Here is a 26,035-nt window from a genome sequence, read left to right as displayed (position 1 = left end):
AAGATTTAAATATATTTTTAATATAGCAACTGTGCAAGTGATTGGGAATAAACATGTAAATGAGCACTAGTGGAATAACAACAAATACTTTAACGATTTCAAAAAAAAATGATAAATTCAAAACATTTACGTCTTCCGATTCTGCCAGAGGCGGCGTCGTTTATTAGATATTAAAAATAATAAGATTATATTTAAAAAAATTATAATTAATTTCATTTCAAAGATAACTGAAATTAATTATAATTTCTCACATTCATTTCGACATTAAAAATAATAAGATTTTCATAATATTCATTTAATAACTTAATTTATCATAGAATATACTAAAGGAATTACAATAATACGGACAGAGAGTTTCCATACATATTAAACGGCAGAAAGCGGATGACGTTTAGAATTCATCTGGTCGAACATGCAAGAGAATATTTCTCCACTAATAATATGACAATAACAATAATGATAAAAACAAAACAAGAAATATGTAAGAGCTCCTACGGTGATTTAAATCCCTAATCACCACTTTTTTTGAATTCCGCTAAATGCCACGTGAGCTAAAAATTATTAAGTACTAGTAAGTGCATCAAAAATACAGTGATCGATTCTCTCGAGAGGCTACAATTACCATGAGCAAATATATTAATAACGAATAATACATTTTTATTATGCTACTGATCCTTGTACTTACTCTGCTATTCTGACCCATAATTTTGAGCTTCATATTACTCCTCTCAAGAGATATGTCAGATCCAGGACATTCAGATTAAACGGTTTAAGACTAACCCCTCCAAAATTGAATTTCACTTTTTTTTATCTCATTTTATTTTTTTATTAATAAAAAATATATATTTATTAAAAGAAATTTTAAACCGTAACTTTGATAAGTTTTCTGTAAAAAAACAAAAAACATTTAGATAGATAAATAAACTAATGAAGTTAGATATTAATGAATTTTATCTGTTAGCTTTTTTTCATTTTATTAGCATTCGAACTCTTTAAGAAAAGATATTTATGATATGCTTGAACTGAGCATGCGAATTCTATTTCTGAAAAGAGAAAAGCCTCTTCGTAAAAAAAAAATGAATCCTTATTTTGTGGACTCAGGATCATTTATCATAATGAATCGTATTGATGGATCCCTTTAAAGAGGAACAAATTTATTGTATAATTACTCTTATAAACACAGAATAATAAATTTCTATTCACACTATTAATTTAATAAATTAATTAATAAAATTTAATCATGTATATATATATATATATACATATATAAAGTCAATTCATATATACCAGATAGAATAATTTTTATTGCAACTTGTTCAATTTTCTCGACCAATTTCAGTTAATTATTTTATGAGTTTTTCTAAGTAATAAATTGGACCTGCTTTCTGAGTAGGTTCTCAATCACGCTACAGTCCCCAGAGCTTGATGAAAATTCTAATAGTTGACTTGACTAATAATTAATTGGATTCTAATTTAGCTTGATGTTATTCTATTTAAATCGAAAGATAAAGAAAAATATTAATCCGTTGGTTCGATTTTAATTATTTAGTTAATCAACAATTGATTTGAGATTGAGATTGATTTTTAGTTTTAAATCAAACCAAACTTGGTCTATCTTTTGACACGGTCTATTGTAATGGCGCGTGCGTTTGCAGGAGGACTCCATTTTGATTTATTTTATCTAGACATGCAAAAGTAAAACTTGGGCATCAACCTTATATTTTTTTTACATATAATCTGAATTTGACCCACCCAGGCCATCTACTGATGAATCAATTAATGTTCCAACCATGTTAATATCTTCATCCTCAACGCCACTTATAGTACTGTTTGCTGTATATGGTCTCTTCACAGTTGTGGTGGTTGATTTAGTTCATGCACAGAATCAAACTCGACCTACCACAGATCCCAATGAAGGTACCTCTCTCTCTCTCTCTCCTTCTCATCTAAACTAATGATTCTTATTGTTCTTATGATGAAACTGTCTTCTTCTTCTTCTTCGTCGTCGCCGTCGCCGCAGTAGAAGAAGAAGAAGAAGAATAGAATTCAATGGATTTAGCAAACAAGCCGCAAATAAGTGTGGCAGCCATCTTATTATGATGAGCAAATGCAAAAATATATCTCACCACGATGATGATTCTTCTGTACAGCACAAATACTAAACAAACTAAATTAGGTTTCGTTAGAGGTAAAAATATATCTATCATTTTAAACCAAAAAACAATTTCACAATTATTTAACTGTTTTACTAAATAAAAAAATATCAATTTAATTTTAAATTAAATTGTAGTATTATTTAAGAAATTATTTTTTTTCTATTACAAATATAAAAATAAAATTTGTTTACTTTAAGTTAAAATCTTTATTTTTTTTTTATAGAAAACAAATACAATAATTAAAATTAAAGTACTCCGGAGGAATATAATAAATATATATAAGTTTAGCTTTCAAGGCACATTGTGAACGATCAAATAAATAATGGTGCAGTATATTAGCTGACAATTTTGATTTCTGTTATTTATATTTCTACATCTCTCCTTAAATAATTGAGGGCTCAGCTAATTCATTGTTTGAAATTAGGATACGGGATATTTGAAACAAAACCCCAATAAATATTTACATTTTCTATTTTAAGATGATGATTTACTTTGTTTTCACAATATTTTTTCCTTTTTTTAAATGATCTATCGTGGTTTTTTGGCGCCTTTTCTTAATCCCAGTGGTTTCTCTCGTATGTTTGATTTCTGAATATAATTCTCTGATAAGGAAGCGTAAACTCACCTTGATTGAATCATTTATAACTCGGTTAAATTGATGTTGCAGCGAGAGCTTTGAATTCTATTTTTCAACAATGGGACATACCTAATCTGTATAAATGGAACCTAAACGAAGAACTGTGCGTTGGAGAAGCCCTGGATCCCTCTACTCCTATCGACGACAACCGTTACCAACTCTTCATCAAATGCGATTGCTCTGACAATAATGGCACCACTTGTCATATCACTGCCCTGTACGTTTTCTTTTTATTCATTTTTCAAGTGTCTGGTTGCCTTCCATCAGGATGTCGCAAACATGTTTGATTTTGTGCGTCAGTATTCATTATGCTTACTTATTCTTGATATGATTTGCAGGAAAGTTTATGCACTGGACGTTGTGGGTGTAATTCCAGATGAGCTTTGGACTTTAACTTCGCTTACCTATTTGTATGGTTCATATTCATGTCTATAACCATGTTAATTTTACACGATAACTTGCTAATGTGTAATAAACTTGTTTTTCATTTCTTACAGGAATTTGGCTCAGAATTTCTTGACCGGTACCCTTTCTCCATCTATCGCCAATTTAAATCGCATGCAGTACCTGTAAGCTTTTTTAAATTTCTCTGTTTTTACTCAGGAAATGTGAATATATGTAATTTCTTGTTTGTTAATATAATAAATTATTTAGGACCCTTGGCATTAATTCACTATCGGGGGAACTTCCAAAGGAACTCGGGTTGCTCACTGATCTAAGATCATTGTAAGTTAATTTAAATGGCAGCTTGCTTGTAATTTTTGTAATGCAACAGATGGCAATTTGTTTAGTTTCCAAGGAGTATATTTTGTAGGACTTGGCCATCTGGTGTTTTTGTTGGATTTGGAGGGAGAAAAAACTAAGAAAATGAGAGAGAATTTTGCTGGTACAAAGTTTGGTTTTTTGCTTTTTCTTCCACACATTTTTTTCAGCAATACATGCCTATTTATAGAGAAAAAAATCACATGATTTCTTCCTAACTAATTAAGAGAAAAGTCAAGCACCTTACTTGGAAGATTACTCTTACAAGCTAAACTTATCATCTCTACTTTTGCAGCTAGGTTTTAGGATTATATTCAAACAAGATTCATAAATTAACATCTTGGAACTTGTAGAAAATTTGTGTTTGAAGCAAAAGTATCACATGCTTCAACACTAAATGCTGTTGGATGCATAACGGGTCCGGTCCAAGTCTTCATGTGAGAGTGCTAGGCGAAAATGGACTAATGGGCTTGTGAGTGAGTGTCCTCCAAAATGTCCTATCGCTTTTTGGTTGGCTCCACCTCAATTTATATGCCCTTCATTTTTTTTCATGCATTACCAACGTGGAATTCATTGGCCATTTCACTTCTTCTTTTTCTTTTATATTCTCCAACAGTTTTGTTTTCATGTATTTATGTACTTGAAGCTTGATTATCTGATATAAGACTCATCACTTGTCCCAGTGGTTTTGGATCAAACAACTTCTATGGTCCTCTGCCGTCCGAGCTTGGGAACTGTACGAAGCTAGAACAAATGTAAGTTTTGTTGGTCATTTTATTTTGTTTTGGACAATCTTCATTTCTTGTTAGTTTGCATTTACTAGAAAGATATTTGAAATGTAATCACTTGTACATGGAATCAAAATGGCTAGTAATAATTCAGTAGTCATACACAAAATAATACTTTCCAGCAACAAATCCTTGGTCCCTTGGATTTGAAGGTTTAGTTAATATAAAAACAATAATTTCATGCATGAACATAATATAACGAAGGTAATTATTATCTTATCCATGTTGAAGTGGACAGTTAGCAAGAGAGCAATATGTACTTTAATAGGAACATAACTGATGCAAATTCCTTACTTTGACAGTTATTTTGATAGCTCAGGAGTCAGTGGTGAGATTCCTTCATCATTTGCTAACCTAAAGAGCTTGGTCACTGTGTAAGATCAGTTTCACAACTTTTAATCTGATAACTCTTTTCCGAAAGATCAATGTAACATACTTTTGTTGATTCTTTTTTCTTACTCCTATTGGTCTCAGGTGGGCATCAGACAATGAACTTACTGGCAAGATACCTGACTTTATAGGGAGTTGGTCAAGGCTTACAAACTTGTATGACAATTTGCCAGATATAACTACAAAATTTTATCACAACAGACTTAATACTACAGGCTTTATCTCACATTTCATTTTAAACTCAATGTTGAAACTGCTATTTAGGAAATTGAATAGAGGATTACCTAATAATAACTTGTACGGTACTGCTTCTAATGCCAAATCTGCATTGTTTATGTAAGCTACTGACACATGTTACTGCAGAAGGTTTGAAGGGAACTCCTTTGGAGGTCCAATACCACCAACACTGTCCAACCTAACTTCTTTGGAAGAGCTGTGAGTCTTACATGTTTGATTGATTTTGTTTATATCTCCTATTATGCTAACAACCAAATTTAAATTACAAATGCAGGAGAATAAGCGATTTATCAAATGGAAGCTCTTCGCTGTCATTTATTAGGGACTTGAAGTCGCTAACTACCTTGTAAGGCAATGTGATTGTCTTTTGATTCATATGCCTCAGTATTAGATATGCATCATCCTTTTCTCTCTCTAGTGATCTTTTTAAATGTTATACTTTTAACTCAGATCTTGTCTTGCAGGGTGCTAAGGAATGACAACATTTCAGGTCCAGTTCCATCCAATATTGGAGAATACCAGAATTTGACACAGTTGTAAGTTTTTTCTATTAATGGGTTGACTTAGATGTACTTTTAGCTGGCAATATCTTGGGTTGGAATGATATCATGTGACAGATCAAATGCCCATTTATATGGCTGCATCACTTTTTGTAGAAGGGCCTTGTGAAAAATTCTGTAAAATTGTTAAAAGTGAAGTGGTCAATGTTAGCACTTTCTGCATTTTTGATATTAATCACTCTGAAGTAATCACAAAGATAAAATATCTCTTTGGCATGGGTAGGTCTGGGTTAAATTATGCACCTCCTTTTGAATGGGGGATCATTGCATCTTTTTTTCTATTATAATGTACAATTTGTTCAGTAGCATTACTTATCTTTTATCCTTTTTCCCCAGGGATTTGAGCTTCAACAACATAACTGGACAGATACCAGACACACTTTTCAATTTGAGCCAGCTTAATTTCTTGTACTATGTCAGCTTTGCTTAATTTGTTGTCAGTCTTAACATGTATTTCATCTTGAACCAAGTGTTGTTCCCTTCACCCTCAGGTTTCTGGGAAATAATCAGTTAGATGGTCCTCTTCCTGCACAAAAAAGTGCATCTCTTCTAAATATGTAAGTATAACTGAGGTATTAGTTTATAGGTTTATTGCTAGTTGAATTATGTGCTTCATGTTTCCTACATCTCAAGTTTATATAGTAATTAATATTTGACATGACTGACCCTGACCATGTATTTCATGAATTGGCTTGATTATTATCTGTTTCTTCTATGTCCATTTATGATTACAGAGATGTTTCATACAATAATTTATCTGGGAGTGTTCCTTCCTGGGTCAATGATCAAAGTTTACAAGTGTATGTTCTAATTCTTTTGGTTCTTTGCCCTTTTGAATGATGTTTTTGAACAGTCTATCATTGTCTATGGAATTATTTATGAAAGAACTCACATCAAGGTCTTTAATTCTTTATCATGTCTGTGCAGCAATTTAATTGCCAACAACTTCATAATAGACCTTCCAAATGGCGGGTAAGTCTTTTGATTCTATAATTAACTTTAATTCTTAAACATTTTAGTGATGAAGTAGATGCTGAATGGCATTCTTGCTGTATTCGAACCATAAACCCCTTTAAATATAAGCTGCCACAATACATGTGTAATATGTTCTCAAAAGTATATTAAAATCGATATTTCATATAGAATACTAACTGTGCCACTGCAAGATTTTTATTTAGCGTGAAAATTATAGTGTTTTATTTTCAAATGAAAATAAAATTACTTCAGATTTGGCAGTTTTATGAATTGTTTCCTTATCCACATTTCTTTTATGAACAGTTTCCTAATTGTATTACCCATTGTAATTGCTTAGATTTAACAATATCTAATGCCTTACGACTATTTTTCTTCTTTTCTTTTGTTGTCAATCCCCAGAAATAAACTGTCTTTGTGGACTGGACTGACAAATGGATTATCTGCTATATGAATCTGAATAAAAGGATTACTTGAGGACAATAAAAAAAATACATGGCTAAAAAGTTAAACAATGCAGGGATTTTGCTACATGCTTTTTGTCTAAAAATCTTTTATCATACATTCCTTAGTTCTATTTGTTCTGTGAAACTGTTATATCTGTTGTCTGAAACTCTGAATTCTGATCTATGTAATAGTTGAAATCACTCTCAGATGGTGGGAAGAGGAGTATAAATAAAAATAACAGTGGACAACTCATCTTAGTCGTCCTTTCATCTAACTCTAGTAACTGCAATTCCTAGGAAATGCTTGCTTCTAGGAGAACCAAGTTAATCCCATAGCAATATTGGAACTATACTTCAAATATATTAAATAAATAATAATAACTTCAAAATATAATAAATAAATGCAACAACAATAATAATGCGAGGGTTTGTGGCTACAATTCCAGGAGATACAATAACCCTCCGAAGCTATTTTGTATAGTGAGATAGATACTTTGAACATGAATAACCCTCATCCTTATACTGCTTAAAAAATTAATAAAATGCTATGGAAGGTTTATTTGAACAAAAGGTATGTATTTGATAAATAATATACTAAGGATGAAATAGAAATAAAGCTTTGAGGATGGAGTTGAACAAGAAAGAAAAGTTCTAAGGGAGATTTTGTAGTTGTTATATTTAAGTTACATATCATCTCTTTTTATGGACTTTTGTGAAATTGTGATAGCCAAAGTCGGTTTCTCCTTTTATTTTATTTTATTCTTTAATCTAACAACAAATATCAATCACCACTAGCTGCTTAAATAGGAAAACTTACCTAGTTTCGGTTCACCATGGACCAAAACACAAACAAGTGTGTCCATTTAAATTTTAAATGACCAGCATATTAGTTTCTGGCATAATTTCTTTACCAGTCACCTAATTTCGTTCCTCTTTTGATTTCAGTGGTTTGCCATCGGGCCTGAACTGTCTTCAACGTAACTTTCCTTGTCTCCGAGGCGCTCCTGTCTGTAAGTACAATCAAAATACCCACCTTTTTTTGTACTTTTTTTAGCTGGATGCTAAATTGTAAATTCTGAAGTGGGAAAGATTGGTTTCCTTGAGAATAATTCTATGCTTCAAATAGCAAGCTTTTACTGATCAATAATTTGGCAAGAAAATACCCAGGAAACATTTTAATCTGCCGGCTGTTGCTAGTAAGCCATGAAACATGGATATATTCAGAGGGCTACAATAAGCATTTATGTCTACAATTTCTATCAATGGTCAGGGATTGGTTTTGTAAGCCATGAAGCCTTATGTGCTATACACTTCAAAAAATACTCGAAATAATGAAGGCAAGGAATATTGCTTACATAGATGTGTCAAATCAAATTCCTTTTTCCATGTTTATTACTATTTGTCATTTAATGCATAAATAGTAAAAATAAAAATACTCATAAATAGTTGAAAGAGTCATTTAATGCTTAATACACACTTGGGAATTTGTAGCTGTTAAATATTGCAATCCAAATTAGTTTCTGAACTTTCCCTGAGAAAATCTATTTCATTTCGGTGCACAGATTCTGAATTTGCAGTGAAGTGTGGTGGTCCACAGATTACATCATCTGATAGGATTGTATATGAGAGGGAAAATGAGACTCTTGGTCCTGCAACATATTATGTTACTGGCACAAGCAGATGGGGTGTCAGTAATGTTGGATATTTTACTGGAAGGAACAATCCTCAGTATAAAATTTTCTCATCATCTCAATTCGCAAATACTTTAGACTCTGAGTTATTCCAGACAGCAAGGGTCTCTGCTTCATCCCTAAGATACTATGGTATGGGGCTTGAGAATGGCAATTACACTGTCAAGCTTCAGTTTTCAGAAACAGCAATTGAGGATGGTAACACGTGGAGGAGTCTTGGAAGACGTGTTTTTGATGTTTACGTCCAGGTTTGACTTAATATGAATTGTGTTAGGACTGTTTCATTTTGTCCTCTGAACAGAGTACATTATTGCCAGCAAAGTGCTTTTACTTGGTATTAAGTTATGCTTGATTACACGTGAGGTTCGGATTATGACCAGACTTGAAAAGTCTAAGGTGTGATTCTACCCTTCCACTATCATCACAAATTTTGTTGAGATGTGAACCGGTATAGACATTGTAAATTTTTCTTATCACGCCATAAATTTTTGGGAAAATACTTGGGCATTAGGTTGGAGGGTTCAGAATTCAAGAGATATTGCTTTTCTTTCTGAAATTTTTTGTTAGTGCCTTTTGTTGTGGATATAGACTTTATAGTTGAATCATATAAATCTTTTGCATTCATTTTTGTCCCTCTATATTGTGATCGTGTCTCTTAGATTTGTGCATTTTCATAACATGTTTAAGAGTTGGTATTATGATGAATAATTGGTATATTTTTAAATGAGCAGAGTATTGCTTCAGTAGTTTAAACAGAATGGTCAAGGAAGATGTTCTTCTTTATAATGAATTTCTTCACAAATATCTTCTAATTTGCTTCTAAAATGTAAGTGCCTTCTTGTAAACTACAGTGTAATATCCCAATGAAATTGGTTTATCATAATCTACAATAAAATTTAGCTATATATATTTCTTTTAATTTTCTCTTTCTTTTATGGAGAAGTTATTATGTTTGTCCTTTTATTCTATTGAAGTCCTGAAGTCATTGCTTCAGGGAAACCGTGTTTTGAAGGATTTTGACATAAAAAAGGAGGCAGGTGGTATCTCTAAACATGCTGTTGAAAAAGACTTCACAGCTCAGGTATCTGAAAATTACCTCGAAATACATTTGTTTTGGGCTGGAAAGGGTACTTGCTGTATTCCTTCTCAAGGTACTTATGGACCTTCCATTTCAGCAATCAGCGCTAAGCTAGGTATTACAACTAATGGATTTTTATTGCTTTTAATGCACACAGATACCAGGTTAATGAGTTCTAAGCTTTTGCGCAGATTTCATGCCAACTGTCAGTAAAAAGTATAAGGCAGGTGTAATTGTTGGGATTGTTGTTGGGGTTGGAACAGCAAGCTTTCTGCTTGTTTTGGTGGTTTTCTTTGTCATTCAAAGAAGAAAAAGTGAAAGCACCTATGATGATGAAGGTAAACTTAAAAATGATGCTTCATATGTGCATTATCTATCTGAATAACTTTGTTATAACTGCTATCTATCTGAAAAGTGAAAGCACCTATGATGCTTCATATGCTTCATTGCTTTAATTTTGGTGTTAGCATTTAAGAAATGTGTCATATCAAACTCACAAGGGGATGAATAAGCATAGCTTCTTCTAATTTTCATTGTGCCATTATGAATTTTACTGGATGCTTTGCAGCTTAAATTATTAATTCTATGGATAGTCAAATTTTTCTTGAATTAATCGTGTTTGTGTTGAGATTGCAGAGCTCCTAGGTATATTAGATGCTAGACCATACACTTTCAGTTATGCTGAATTGAAGACTGCTGCAGAGGACTTTAGTCATGCCAATAAGCTTGGAGAGGGAGGATTTGGACCAGTTTATAAGGTACACTATATTTAACTTGAGGATAAACAAATCGTTTCAGCACAAATTGCAGAATGATATTCTTCTCTCTATTTAATGTTTCTCCCACAAGAGAATGCTAAATAAAGTGATATCTCTTGTTAACTGGACATGCTACCTTTGGTTAGCTGTAAAACATGAGTATCTTACATATTTTGATTGCAGTCCCCCGTATCCAATCTATTTTCTGGAATTATTTCTTTTTTCATAAATAAATATATAGATAAGCTGTCTGTGGTGGGCCTCCGTGTGACGGCAGATGCTTCATTACGACTTGGAGGCTGGAGCTAGAGGTCAGAGGTTGAAACCACATAAACAGCCTCCCTAAAATGCAAGGGGAAGGCTGCATGCATTGTAGCCCACAATACGCGAAGCCTTGTGCATCAGGACATTCTTTTTATACTTTTGAGCCGTCTAATTTAAAGTTGTATCTAATTTACAGATATTATCATATCTATATATTCGGGCTTTTTCCCTAATCAAGTTAAAAAAAAAATCCTAGACCCGGGTTTGGGGAAAAAATTTTCCCAAACCAGGGTATTTGGACCTTAAAATTGCATCTATAACAGTATTACCGCATGTTATAGATGCAGTACATTAAAAAAAAAGATAAATATATTTTATAAAAAAAATAAATAGAAACCTTGTTGCATTCTAAAGATGCAGTAAGATTTCTATTTTTTTAATAAAATATATATAAATATTATATTGGTTAAATTAACTGCACATGTAACTTTCAACTTTCGTTCACACTGGTAGGAGAATTGGATAATTAAAAGTGGTTTTTATTTATTTTTATTGAGAGGTATCCTTTTTTCTCATCAAACTTATCTAAACTTATTCTCTACAGGGAAAGCTTAATGATGGCAGAATGATTGCTGTTAAGCAACTTTCTGTGACATCTCACCAAGGAAAGAGCCAATTTATAACAGAGGTTGCTACCATATCTGCTGTGCAACATCGCAACCTTGTGAAATTGTATGGATGCTGCATTGAGGGTGATAATCGTCTCCTTGTTTATGAGTATCTTGAGAACAAGAGCCTGGATCAAGCACTATTTGGTATGACAATGCAATTTATGTTATTTGTTTACATGCACATTCTCCTTTTGTTTTGGAGAGGTCCTGGTGGAAATATGTTTATGGATTTCGGGATACAGGAGAAAGAAATTTGAATCTCGACTGGCTAACACGTTATGAGATATGCTTGGGAGTAGCCAGAGGTCTGGCTTATCTGCACGAGGAGTCAAGGCTTCGAATTGTACACAGAGATGTGAAGTCCAGCAATATTCTGCTTGATTCTGATCTCATCCCCAAAATTTCGGATTTTGGTTTAGCAAAACTTTATGATGAGAAGAAGACCCACATAAGCACCCATGTTGCTGGGACATTGTAAGATCCTGTTAATTAAAGCCCCATTTTGTCTCACTTCTTTTCATGAATAAAAGCAATAAAATAGTGACTTGTGATTCATCATTATTAATGAAGTGGGTATCTTGCACCGGAGTATGCTATGCGTGGACACCTTACAGAAAAGGCTGATGTCTTTGCCTTCGGAGTTGTGGCTCTGGAAGTCGTAAGCGGGAGACCAAATTCAGACTCAAGCCTGGAAGAAGAAAAGATGTACCTTCTTGAATGGGTATGATATGAGGCTTATTCTGTAGTGCTTTGTCAAATTCAGTCGCTCTTTTTCATTGGATGGTATTTTTTCCCCTTGAAAGTTGGGGCGGGCAAAGAAAACCAAAAAACTAAACTGGCTACTGAAAACTAGGAAACATTTGCTAGTTTTCGAACAATTGTGAATGTGTTATGCATCTGTAATCATTTCCTTCAAGTGCTGTCCATTAAAAGGTATCTCCTTACTTGTTGCTTTTTAGGCCTGGCACCTGCATGAAAACAATCGTGAAGTGGAACTCGTAGACTCCAATTTACAAGAATTCAGCGAGGAGGAAGTAAAAAGATTGATAAAAGTTGCTCTTTTGTGCACCCAAACTTCACCCAATCTTCGGCCATCAATGTCACGTGTAGTGGCAATGCTATCTGGTGATATTGAAGTGAGCAGTGAAATTTCAAGACCTGGATACTTGACTGAATGGAAATTTGATGATATAAGCGGAAGCTTTATGGATGAGATTGCACACAAAGGAATTGATTCTAGCTATTACAGTTTATCTACAAGAACAAGCATGGTCGTCGACACAGTGCATCATCATTCAAGTGGTACCACACCCATGCTCCATGACTTCATTGGTGATGATAGATGAGGTATCAATTTTCATTTTTTCTTTTTTCTTTTTGGTTGAGTGATCTTCTATATGATTATAGCAGTGTTGTGTGAGAAATGACATCATTACAAGTGTTATAGACGCATAAATCATTAGCCAGTTGGTTTGCATGAGAACTCAAATCTGAAAAGTAATGTAAATTTATTTTCTTTGATAATTTCTTTATTTGACTAATAATCCAATCGAGAACCAAAACTAAAAGAAACTAAAATAGCATTATTGTGTTTGCATTCAGAAGTAAACCTTTCCTACATTCAGATATATAAATATGGCCATTCTATATATATATATATATATATATATATATATCTCATATAATTTTCTGAAATTTCTAATGGTTCCGGTCCAAGTCTGGATGTGATGAGAGTGTTGGACCCAAATTGAAGCTTAATTGGATTTGATGTGGTAGTCTCGAACATTTTGAATTGAGTTTCACCTAATTTATAAATCTTTCTTTTCTCTTTCTCTTTTAGGATGTGGGATTTGCTATCACTTCCTTTTCTCCAACACTCCCCTCAAGTCCAATTGGCCTGTCCCAGTTGTGACTAGCCTTCATTTGCTCATCTCGCCTTGTGTTGTTTTTGAGTTTTAGAGGTCTAAGGTTTCTTTTTTTATTTTTATCTGGACTTGTACTATTTTTAAACCTCAGAAGCCATAGGGCTTTCAATATTTTGAACTGGATCCTTCTCATTAAGCTTCCATTTTTGGACTTCAGGTCTTGGGCCTCTGTCTTCAATATGCTCGGGTCTTCCTCACTGAGCTTTCATCCTTAGGCTTCAGATCTTGGGCAGCAAGTCTTGAATATTTTTGTGGGTCTAGTCCGTAATTGCAAGCGCAACCTATCAAGAATTTTCTTGGACTTTAGATTTCATGGGCTTTAAGACCATTGGGCTCTGATAACATGTTGAAATTTCTGATGGGTTTGATGCAAGTCTGTATGTGGTGAAAGTGTTGACCCAAATTGGGACTTAATTGGACTTGATGTGGTAGCCTTTTCCAAAATGTCCCTTAAGTATTTTAAATTGGGCTCTACCTAACTTATAAATCCTCATTTTCTCTTTTCCCATTAGGTTTTGGAATTAGATCCCAAGTTCCATTCATAAATGAAGAGCCAATATGCTATGAGGAAGCAACAAAGAAGGAAAGATGGGTCAATGCTATAAACAAAGAATTAAAGATGGTAGAAAAGAATGAAATTTGGAATCTAGTTTCAAGACCTAATGGGAAAAATGTAATTGGGCTTCACCTAACTTGTAAATTCTCCTCTTCTCTTTTACAATGTGGGATTTGCTCCCACTTCCTTTGTTTTCTTCAAAACTCCCCTTCAAATTCCAATCGGCTTGGCTCAATTATGATTTGCCTTCATTTGCTCATCTGGACTTGTATTCTTTTTAAGTATGATATCTTTCTTCTTATTTTTGTCTGAATTTGTACTCTTCTTAAACCTCAGAGACTATGGCGCTTTCAATATTTTGAATTGAGCTCTACCTAATTTATAAACCCTCCTTTTCTCTTTCTCTTTTACGATGTGAGATTTGCCTTCATTTGCTCGTCTGGACTCGTGCTCTTTTTGAGTTTCAGATATCTCAAATCTCTCTTTTAATTTTTATTTGGGTTTGTATTTTTTCTTGAACCTAAGAGACTAGACAATTTTAATATTTTGAATTGAGCTCCACCTAATTTATAAATCCTCTTTTTCTCTTTTCCTTTTGCTTTTATTTGCGTATTCTTTTTGAGTCAAAGATATTTCAAGTCTCCTTTTTATTTTTATTTGGACTTGTACCATGGCGTAAATCGTATTTTCTCTGCCCTTTTACGATGTGAGCTCCCACTTCCTTCCTTTTCTCCAACAGCTTTTCATTGACCAAGTAAATAAAAACCCTAGTACAAACTAGAATTTTCCTTGCATTAAGTTGTTGTGAGTTATTTAATTCATTAAATCTCTATTAATATGTACGTTACATGAAAATACAAATAAAGAGCTCCTTTAAAAAATTTAAAAAGAATTAATTCAAGAAAGAATAAATATTAAATTTTATAGTAAAAATATATGAAATTCAAATTAATTAATGAACCAAGTTTATTAAAAAAATCTTAAACATGCTTCCACGCATTTATCTTTTCCTAATATAAATAATTTTCCTTATATTTTAAAGTAAATGTAAAAGTTATTAGGAATAATAGGCTTCTCATGAATTCCTGAAATTATAATTGGATAAACATGTAAATAAGTACTAAAATAAAATACTTAAATACTTATAAAAGAATAAATAAATAAATACTGAAATACCCTTTATGTACAACACATTTCTAGCATTAAAGCCTTGTACCGTACACTGGCGGTATTGAAATTAATTAAATGCTTTTCATTTCATTCCTCAACCGTAAATCTAACTCCCTGTAAATGCTTAATGATAGACTTAGGTACAAGCATATGAGAAAATAGTTAGTTTAATATTTATCAATTAAAAAATATTTGTTATATGGGAAATGTTAGTGATGATTATTTTTTAAACGATTGTCAAATACTATTAATCCTAAGTTATACAAACATTTGAAAGGGTGTTTGTTGCTGACATTTCTTTTTATTATATTTACATAAATAATATATATTTTAATATTTTTTAAGTAATATTATATAATTACTCTTAAAGATATATAAAATAAGTAATAAATAATCATATTTAAGGACTTTTGAAAATGTAATATTACCCTCGCTAACAAACCATAAAATAAAGTAAAAAAGTATTTGTAACTAATTTACAAGAAGTTTCTATTGTTGAATTTCAGACACTACAACAACCAGGCATTTTTTAATGATTTTAAATTGTTGGCCAGGAAGAGATTTATATTAAGAAAAACTGAGTTTATATATTTAAGTATTTATATTTATAAATTTATTATATATACTATATATTCAACACAAATTTTAATTAATATAAATATTTGATATTATTATTACAAATTCAACTTTATACATATCTTGATTGACATTTGCATGAATATTTATCTAATTTAAATTTATTTTTATATAAGTCAGCTTGCACTCTTTAAATTTTAATATTTTAAAACACAAAAATTATGCATACCAGACTAGTTATTAATATATTAAATATTACAAAAATTATTATATCTAAGAAACTTAATATATATACCGAATTTCCTGACCTTTTAATTTTTCATCTCACTTTAAATAACTGAAAATTAATAGTAAAATATCGTAATTTTTATAATCTATTTAGTGCGAGATTCAATTATTCAACAATTTAAAAATCGGAAAAATAAACAAAATAAAAGTAAAATTGAAGGGTAAAGCGATTTTTGTGAAAAAGTTAAAAAGTATACATTGGAGAGAAAGAAAGATGGTCTTGGATGAGTTAGCAAAGGTATGGGCTGTCTATGCGATTTTTATTTAGTGTGGCAGTAAACAGTTTGGTCTTCCTTTGGAAGCCTACGCCGTGGTGAGTCATAGCAACTTCGAAGCGCACATCTGCTGATGAGAATATGCAAGTAGAAGAGGTTCCAGCTTCTGTTTTTTCATTCATTCTTTTGCTCTGGATGTATTTCTCTCTTGACTTTGCTTTAATGAGATCAATTTTTCATTATCAAATATCTAAATATATAAGCAGAGAGTTTGCATACATTAAACTACAATAATGAAGAAGGAGAAGAAGTGAAAACCCTGCAAAAGGTAGCTAATAATAGGAGTGATTTGATGAGAGAAGAGGAGAAGGTGGCGGTGAAGTACCAGAATAATAATATTGTTGGCTGAAACCCCAATTGCAAGCTGCAGATGGAGCTATTTCTAGTTGGTGTGCATCTCTGAATCTGATACCATGTGAAGCTATGGCCATGTACATGTTAAACAAACCCAACACCACCAGACAAACGCCATACAACACCTTGCAAGAATTGAAGTATATGTAATAAGCCACCAGCGTTAGATAATACATAATCCCTATCTCTTATCTTCACACAATTACAACTTTTTTTATTCACAAAAGAAAAAAAAAACACAGAGAAAAGTCTTGAATATGATGATATGCTCTACCGCATGATACATACATATATATATATATATATAGAAAGAGAGAGAGAGAGATGTGGAGGAGCAACACAAATAGAAACAAAGATGCTTGGTGGGTAACAAAAAGGAAAGTCATTAATTAGTTTATTTAATATACCTCAAAATAATATATACTCTCGTCATATAATTTAAAAATCAAGTAATTATATTAATTTTCTCTTAATTTTTTATATATATACCCTTAATGATTAAGATTCTACTAATGGTAGTGTACATCTCTTTTTGAATTTTTTTTAGCAATTTCTGTATTTCTATAAAATTAAAACCAGTTTTATTTTTAAGATATCAAGACTAACGATTTTAGGATTGTAATTTATTTATCTAATATTAGATATACATATAGAAATTTACATATACTGAAAAATTATTTTTAATTCCTACTGTTTTAGATTATTTTGTATTGGAAAAATGGTTCCAAAAAATAATGCTGATTTTGCGGTCTTAAGTGCAGTTTGGCCGATAGTGGGTTTACATAACAACTAATCCAGAGCCAGAGGTGCTAAATAATTTTCATTAATTATTTTGGGATAAATAAAAAAAATATTTAAATCAATTTTCACTTCACTGTTTTTTTTTTTTTAATTTAATGTTGGATGCAATTCACTAGTCAAATCTCATCAAACAATATTGGTCACCAAGTACTTTTTTTTTTCTTTTTCTATTAAAAATACTAAATTGTATTATTTTAAAGAAAATTTACTATTTAATTTTTATATTATAAAAAATTTATTAATTAATTTTTTTAATTTTAATTATTAAATGTCTTATATTTAGTTGTTGTTGTGATTTGGAAATATTTAATAATTAATTTCTTATTTCTATAAAAAGTTAATCAATCCTTTTAATACAAAAGTATTTTAGATTTTTTTTATAATATTTAACCATAAAATTTTATTTTTTAAAATTAAATAATTAACCAATAAATTTTACTATAATATTTATTTTAATTTGTTATAACTCTGCTTTTTTATTGATGGAAACTATTTATTATTATTATATATTTTAATTAATAACTAATTATTGTATTATTGTTTTTTTCATGAATATTGGCATGTGATTTGTTTTTCCGATGGTGACAACATATCACATTTTTTGGAAGCCATCCTTTCAATTAAATACGGTTGGTTTTTAAAAAATAGTCTCGTCATTGTCTACCATCATTTTCAAAATAATTTAAAATGATTTACTAAGAGATTCAGTCATCTAAAAGTTTTATTTTTTATTTTTTTAAATAAGCTCATGCTAAATATAAGTATATTTTTTTATATATATTTACTTAAAAAGTTATATTTTATATTTTCGTAATTTTATATTCATATATTATAATTTTATTATTTATAATAAAAATATAATTTAAATTTATAGTTATAAAGATTTGTGTGTGTGAGTATACGCTATGAAACTAATATTTAGTAATATAGTCTCACACCTACATTCCTAAACTATAATTATAACCAAGCATTTAAAATATAATAATATTATTATGATTTTGTACAATCACAAATTTCTTTTAAGTAATTTTTTTTTAAATTAGGAAAAGTCACCTTTTTTATGATGGTAGGGAGATTACCACATCTTTTTTCTATTACTTTTATCTCATAATAATGGTTAGGATTAATATGTCAAAAAGTTTTAAATAAATTATTATAATTTTTTTAAAAAAATTAATATTATTAATTTGAATAAATACTATTATTTAAAGTTAAAAACCATTTATTGCGGCTGGTTGGTTTTTTAGGGGAATGCCATGAGTTTCCTTTTTTTTTTTTCTTTTTTTTTCCTTTTGTCTGGTTTTGTTTGGTTTGGTTTAGTTGCGGGCGTTGTTGAAGCTTCTGGATGATATTGAATCACCGTCATGTATTGGGTTGGCCAATTTACCTACCTTACGGAAAATAAAAAGTTGTAATTACAGCTTGGGTGGGCCTGATGGGTGGGTGGGCATATATGAATGTCTTTAACCAGCCAGCCCCACAGAATGGTAGTTGAAAGTTGAGATTGAAGTTGGAAAATCAAGTGGATAAATATCATACTACAGCAATGCCCGATCCCTCTCATTTTAAACAACTCCGCTTCAATAATGGCATTATCGCCGCCTACAAATTTATATTCATTATTTTTAATATATTAAATAATTTATGATTTCCTATCCCTCTATTCATAGTTAACAACAATATCAATTTAATAATAATGTTTTTTTTTAAATGGAATAATAATGTTAACATGTCACATATACAAGGAATAAACCTTAAAAGAAATTACCAACCTCATAACCCCTACAAACCCTAACCCATAATTGAGAACAACTAGAATGTTAAAATCAAGATCCGCACTGTTTGTACCAACCCAACCACCTCCCATCGCCACCATCTTCCTCTTCCAACACACTATCTCGATTGCAGCATGAAAACTATTTACACGATTTAGCATTAATTAATTATGCCATAAATTATATTAGATGACGAAAAACAACATGACTCTGAAAAAAATTAAAAAATACTAAATTTTATACCATAAATTTTAAAATTAAAATCAGCAAAATAATTATTAAAAAACAAATCAAGCAATAATTAAAAACTCAAATTGTATAGCGTTTTAATTCCTTGGAAAAGAGCTAACTCTTAATAATTTCAGTTTAAAATAGCTAAAAAGCTACTATAAAAAACATGCACTATACCTCAACACTGATTCTTCACTAAATTCTTCATCGCCAAAAGATATGCTCGAACAGAACTTAAACCCTCCTGACATAAACAAAGTAATATCCTTTACCAAGATTAAGGAATCTAAAGAAAACCATACTGATACTCCAATTTTCTTCCCCTCTCTGTTTCTCTCTCTAAATAATTTATTAAAGTACATTTCCTTCTAACCATAATTACTTCTCTAGATTTTTTTTCTTTTTAACATCATACTTCTCTAGATTGATTTCATTTGGATGTAAATCTGAAAAGCTTCTAGGATGCCATAGTTTGACAACAAAAGCGCATGTATTGATTAGTTTTTTTTTTCTCCTTTCATTCTAAATAAATATATAAAATAAGATTATATTTGAAAAATAAATATAAAATATATATACCATTTTCATATATAGATAAAGTATTTAATATTGTCCATCTCTTTTGTTTTTAAAAGAAAAAAAAAAAAAAAGAAAGTCGATATATTTGGGGTAAAGCTTTTTTTTACATGAATATGATGAGAAGCAAACATATTAAGCTGTTTATACTTCCTCTGTTCTTCTCTTTATTTTCTTGTTCCCCTTTTCTATTATGTACAGTGATATTATCCTGATAATCTGTACACTATACTCGATAAACCATTCCCACTTCAATAAGCGAGGTCGGTGGAATCCCAAGTGCTGTTGCTGGGCTCCTGCTATTGCGTCTGAGAAACCCATAAACAATGTTAATGGCAAACTTCTTCACGAAGCTTGATGCCCCACTTGCTCTCACACTGGTTTTGCTAATCATGTAAGCCACACCTGCTTCTTTCGCCTCCATCACTTCCCCCACTTCATTGTTTGCTTCCAAATTTATTCGAAACCTCACTTTTCTTGTCCCACTCTCACCATTCTCAGTTGGCTCTCTTATTGCCATTTCAATGCTGTGGCCTTGGCATTTCAGGAACCTTAATATGTTTTCAATCAGATGTGTTTCCAAGTCATGGCTGTCCCTCACATCCCTGTACCCGTATCTGACCACAGCGATCAAGCAGGGTGTCAATATACTGTTCTTTCATAAGAATAACAATAGGCGTTAGCAATTTAATTAGGTAGAGCTTGAAAATTTTTTACCTAACAATGCACTGGAACAGAGAGAACTCTGCAGGTCCTATCCTTGCAATTTGGAAACGCTCACATTCTGGAACTTTTGGGACCATCAAAGACTGAAGGGTAACGAATATGAGAATCTGATGGAATGCGGGAAAGTTTGTGACAAAATGAGCAAACATTGGAGGGGCACCACTGGTAACATCGGAGTAAACCAGGCAAATTCCTGGAACTCTTGCTATTCCCATGTTTGATCCTAGAGTTAGCAGGCTGTCCAAGCTAACCTTATTTTCCAACTCAAACGCCAGTTTTTTTGAAGTACCGTAATGCCATGTTGACATTAGTGTCAAGATTAGAAGAGAGACCACCAGGGAAAGCCAGCCTCCTTCGTCTACGTTGGCAATGCATGCAGAGAAATAACACAATTCCACAAATCCAAATACTAATACAAACAGGAAAGCCCATAAAACATTTCGATTCCACACAGTACTGATGACCAAAAACATCAACAATGTCGTGACGAACATAACTATAACCACAGCAAGACCTGTACATAAAAAACAAAATCACAAGGCTTGTGAATAATATGCACATGCTCGAAATTAAATAGGAAGAGGAGAAAGAGATGTGATGCAAACCGTATGCATTGGCAATCATAGCAGTGTCTCTGAATCCACTAACAACAGCGAGACACAATAACATTAGTAGCCAGTTCACCTCTGGTATGTATATCTGCCCATGTATATTATTAGATGTGTGTACTATCTTCACTCTTGGGAAGCAACCCAGTGCCCTAGACTGACTAATGAGGGAGAAAGTTGCTGAAATTATTGCTTGGCTACCCACCACAGTTGCCAAAGTTGCAATGAGAAACACTGGCCAAAATATCTCCTCTGAAAACGAAGAAAATTGAAAATTAAAAATCATGCTCGGGCATCTTTCATTTATACAGTCTATAGAGTTATACCATTCAAGCTTACCTGGTACAGCCTTGTAAAAACTGCTCTGAAGATCATCCTTGTGCTTGGATAGGTAGGCAGCTTCACCCATATAAGCCAGAACCAAGCAAGGATACACAATTACTGTAAATGCAATCTATTTGAAGAAGGCATGGAGCATTTCACATTCGTGTTTCTTTAAAGTTGATTCAAGAGTAATCAAGAGTAAAACATAAGAAATTGAAGATGTAAATAGATTACCCTGAGAGAAAGTTTTGAGAAATGGCCAAGGTCAGCAAACATAGCTTCCGCACCTGCAGATCAGCCTTTCCGTAAGAGAAGCTAAATTGACACAATTGAATTTTGTAATTTTTCCTTGCAACTAACCTGTAACACAGAGAAAAATTCCTCCTAGTGACCTCCATCCATTTTTTCCAGCTTTCTGAAAAAATTTATAGATATAATATGGAGATAGAGAATTTATTACACCAGGGTTCCAATGGAATATGTTATAAATGCCAACTCCACCAAGGCATAGCAGCCAAGCTAATAAGATTGGAGCAAACAGAAATCCAACTCTATGTGTTCCGAAGTGCTGGAGTGCAAAAAGCCCCACCAAGACCACACAGGCGATTGCCACAGTATAATCTGGAATGTGCAAACATGTTAAAGGATTATGCAAGAGGAGAAATACAACTCTTACTACATGCATCCTTTCCGTGAACTTGCCAATCTATAAACAATTGCCAACATACGAGGCAGAGGTAACATAGAATCGAATGACAGCAACCCCAGATTAGGAAAAATCAGACGAGGATGATTACTATAGCTTACTCTCATGTAAATTTGGCACCTTAATTTGGATTCCATATACTGCAGATAGAACTGTCAGAAGGAAATGGGAAAGCCTGAGAATAAAAAATCGGCATAAACAGCACCCAAAAAAAGAAAACATATCTACTGAATATATCATGGTGATCTGATAGGAACTCATACCGGACATTGTTGGGGTCAGTATTCCGTCACCGATAACCATGCTAGTCCCCAGCAAAACAACTAGCAGCAGCACAACTCGAGAAGAATGGCGCTTCTTGAAATATTCCTTTATAAGCAAGTTAGTCGTTGTCTCCTTGGTAGGCACAGAAGAGTCTTGAGCAGACAAAAATCCATTCTCAATATGAGAGCTCTGTAAAAATCCCATTTTGGAGCGTCGGCAGAGTAATGAATACAATGCAAATGTTCCACCTGTACCCGATCAAAGAAAGGCTCTAAACGTACGAAAGATAAAATTATTCCATTTAACTGCTGTTGTATGCAAAATACTTGCATGTTAAAATATTAATTATAGTGAGATCTACATGATCAATTGTTATAAAACAAAAGTTGTACATAGAACAGTTGCATTAATAAGTGGGTTAAAAGAATATATTGGAAGGGCACTCGTGAGCACCTTCGCCGTTGTCATCTGCCCCTAACACAAATATAATGTACTTGCAAAGAGGGATGATAGTCAAAGTCCAGAAAACTAGAGAAAGTACACCAAAGATCTCATTGTCCTCCTCGTAGAGCTGTAAACTCCCAGAAAATGTGCTTTTGTAGACATAGATAGGGGATGTACATAAATCCCCGTAGACAACACCAAAACTCTGGTAGGCAAGTAGCAGAGTGGTTTTGTAGAGCTTCTGCACATGATTGAAGAAAAATTAAAAAATACTGAAATACTGATCAAGTTTCATGGGAAAAAAGGGAATATGCAGAATAACTGTCGCGCATAGAATGAAGAATTAGAAGAACACAAAGGAACTTTAGTTGCCTAGAAAAGGTTACGAAAAGAAATCTACCGTTGAACTGAAGTCTGTCATTTACAAAGTTTCAAAAGACAAAAGCAACGAAGTTTTATTTCACTTCCCAGGAATCAAAAGAAAAAAAAAAAAAACAAAAGACAAAACAAACAAAAGAACATGTATACACTATCATTTGAGGGGAAAACAAAGAGGAGACCATGCTAATATTACTTACCAGTCGAGACTCCCGAGTTGCAGAGCCCGATTCTTGAACCATTTTTCGCACCTTAAGTGTAACACCTTAAAACTGGAAGTAAAACTGAAAGATTTCTTCTTTGGATAGCTAATAACACTGACTCACTTCGTAGTTATTTTATGTGTTTGGATATCTATATCTTGTTGAATAAGAAATAAATATACCAAATAAAGAAAATATAGAAGGGATGTATAACAGCAAATGGTCTATATCTTCCAAAGTGGTCTTTCTTTATAAAGCTCATGATGACATCTTCAGAGAGAGAAAGATACCAAATAGAGAAGGAGTTGATAAGAGAAGCCGCTAATTGTAGAAAATAACATGGTAAAGTAAAATAAGGAATAACAACATTTCAGTGTTCAATATTACCAAAAAAGAGAAAGAAAAAAATTCAGTGTTCATATTGCTTAGTGGTTACCAAAATTATGCTTGATTAATTGCATTACTGCCCTCGGTTTCGATGACTCGTTTTGTCAGATACTTCTCATCGGCCAGATGCCACTAGATTTTTTTTTTTCTCTTTTGCAGCTTAAAAGGAAGGATATTAAACAAAATAAATAAGTTGTCGCTCAGCAAGTCTATTATTTCTAAAGATTATTTATTTATCTATTTGGGGGTTCAAATATTTTTCATGCTTACTATATCAGTAATCGTTTGGAGTTTTGTTAGGCTATAACGCTAAAACAGCTGGTTAGTAAGGGGAGAGATACCTGAGAGGGGTCCAAAAGCAAGCAAAACTATATGGAATCCTTGTACGATTAGTGTACAAACTCAAGCTACTTGCCAGGTTGCCCAAACATAGTTAACTTGTTCCATTTCTCGGATAGGTAGCCGAGTCTTCCTATAAGCCTTGCCTTGCTTAATGCTTACTGTTTCTTCTGGGACAATTCTACAAAGTCAAATGCTTCCCTCTTTATTACCGGTTTAATGGCCAGACGGCAAGACCTAAATATGTTTTGAAATTTATTCAAACGGTTGGTGCCCATAACTTTCTCTTATCCATATACTTGTATATACATCAACATCAAGTGCTCCAAACATCAGAGTTCCATTGCTGACCGTTATTTCTCCTGCTAGAATTCACCATCATCAAACGTCAGTACCTTGACTTGCTTGTTTGGCTTTCATAGATGGTCTTTTTAATTCTTCTTTTTGTTTTTCCTCATTTATCTGAAAAAGGGAAAGGAAATTTTAGCTTTCTAACTGGTATCTCACAAGGTAAACACTAATTTAATATACGTTTTGGAGTGGTGCTTGCTTAACGATTTTGAAAGGCCTTGCTGAATTTCCAACCCATTGAAAAATTAAATGAATGAGAATGATTTGACGGCTAATTCCCGAATACTTGAAAAAAGCAGGAGGATCATCCCAATGAGGATTACTAAACACGAAAAAACTTATTGATTTTCCTAACTTCAACCTGAAATTTGGCAGTGAAATAACAATCTCATGAAGAGTGGAATTTGCCTACTGTAGAGAAGAAAGTTTGCCCACGTAACTATCCGTGCAGGCTTTTTCACAGAAAAGCCTGTAACAAAGAGATTAGGATTTTGCATCTCTTTTCGATGCTACTTTATTCCTTGTTGATGATAAAGCTTGGATCATACCTCTTCTCTGACTTCTACAAACAGCAGCCTGAATACTAGCCATCAATTTTCTTTAGTTTTTCACCCAAAAAATCCCCAAGCTCTGTTGTTGCCTCCTTTTAACTGTAACTAGTAATCAGTGATCAATCCCTTAATCTCAATCTTCTGTTGTTAATTACTCATGCCTGCAATAAACATGTGCATAACCAGTGCATGAAATTGAAGAAAATTAAACGCATAATTCTGATACAAATTTAGCTGCAACTGCGATCTCTTTGCCAATTATTATTTGAAAAAGTAAAAGCATCATGTTTTCCCCCCTCTAGTTTATCTCTTCTTTTTTTTTTTTTTAAAGTAATTACCTTGATTCCTAGCTCTCCATTCTTTGCAAGATTAAGGATTAAAGCCGATCCATTAAAAATAATAATAAAAATTTCTGGGTTGACTTTGAATTAAATGACGGTGAAAATACATATATATATATTTTTAGCTGTAGGTTATGATTGTCGCTATTTGATTCTCAAGAAACAAACAGGAAAAAAGTTCTAATGTTGCCATTGAAATTTTACGTTGTTGTGTTTGGGATACAATTAGTCATAGCGGTTTAGAGATGTCTATTGGCTATGGAATGTGCGGTGGAGATGGGAGTCGGGTGTACTAGTCGGTGCTGGGTTTTGCCGAAAAGATAGAAGGGGCGATAGTCAATGGGGAGAGACGTCGAGGGGTCTTATCTTAATATATTTTTTAATTAAAAAAATTAAAATTAAAATTTTTTCATAAAAAAAATAATTTGTATATATATTTTTAAAATTTTTTATAAAAAAATTTTTTCTAACAAAAA

At 32.4% G+C, this 26,035-nt stretch overlaps 2 protein-coding genes across 4 annotated transcripts; one reads left to right on the top strand and one right to left on the bottom strand.

Annotated features, from left to right (window-relative positions):
- Positions 1-1,742: 1,742 nt before the first annotated feature.
- Positions 1,743-12,934, top strand: LOC110617548 (probable LRR receptor-like serine/threonine-protein kinase At1g56140). Its single transcript, XM_021760409.2, has 24 exons — positions 1,743-1,917; positions 2,824-3,010; positions 3,132-3,203; positions 3,291-3,362; positions 3,448-3,519; positions 4,239-4,310; positions 4,646-4,717; positions 4,818-4,889; positions 5,097-5,168; positions 5,245-5,316; positions 5,435-5,506; positions 5,867-5,938; positions 6,022-6,087; positions 6,265-6,330; positions 6,458-6,502; positions 7,894-7,958; positions 8,511-8,887; positions 9,634-9,832; positions 9,909-10,055; positions 10,354-10,475; positions 11,344-11,554; positions 11,653-11,884; positions 11,981-12,131; positions 12,370-12,934. The coding sequence occupies exons 1-24, from the start codon at positions 1,791-1,793 to the stop codon at positions 12,754-12,756; spliced, it is 3,102 nt and encodes a 1,033-aa protein (XP_021616101.1). The 5' UTR covers positions 1,743-1,790; the 3' UTR covers positions 12,757-12,934.
- A 7,069-nt stretch (positions 12,935-20,003) lies between these two features.
- LOC110616764 (probable potassium transporter 13) lies at positions 20,004-25,719 on the bottom strand. Of its 3 annotated transcripts, XM_021759246.2 has the most exons (10): positions 23,588-25,713; positions 23,019-23,250; positions 22,565-22,813; positions 22,403-22,453; positions 21,956-22,216; positions 21,830-21,882; positions 21,611-21,725; positions 21,269-21,523; positions 20,655-21,177; positions 20,004-20,554 (listed from the first exon to the last, which is right to left on the bottom strand). In XM_021759246.2, the coding sequence occupies exons 1-10, from the start codon at positions 23,627-23,629 to the stop codon at positions 20,164-20,166; spliced, it is 2,172 nt and encodes a 723-aa protein (XP_021614938.1). In that variant the 5' UTR covers positions 23,630-25,713; the 3' UTR covers positions 20,004-20,163. The 3 variants fall into 3 exon arrangements, with proteins under 3 accessions (XP_021614938.1, XP_021614937.1, XP_043813181.1); XM_021759245.2 differs by having other exon boundaries at positions 22,403-22,813; positions 23,588-25,719; XM_043957246.1 differs by having other exon boundaries at positions 22,403-22,813; positions 24,319-25,707.
- Between the last annotated feature and the right edge of the window lie 316 nt (positions 25,720-26,035).

Source organism: Manihot esculenta, chromosome 6 (genome assembly GCF_001659605.2).
Source record: "Manihot esculenta cultivar AM560-2 chromosome 6, M.esculenta_v8, whole genome shotgun sequence".
NCBI classification, from domain to species: domain Eukaryota; kingdom Viridiplantae; phylum Streptophyta; class Magnoliopsida; order Malpighiales; family Euphorbiaceae; genus Manihot; species Manihot esculenta.
This window is presented reverse-complemented; position numbering and strand designations above follow the sequence as displayed.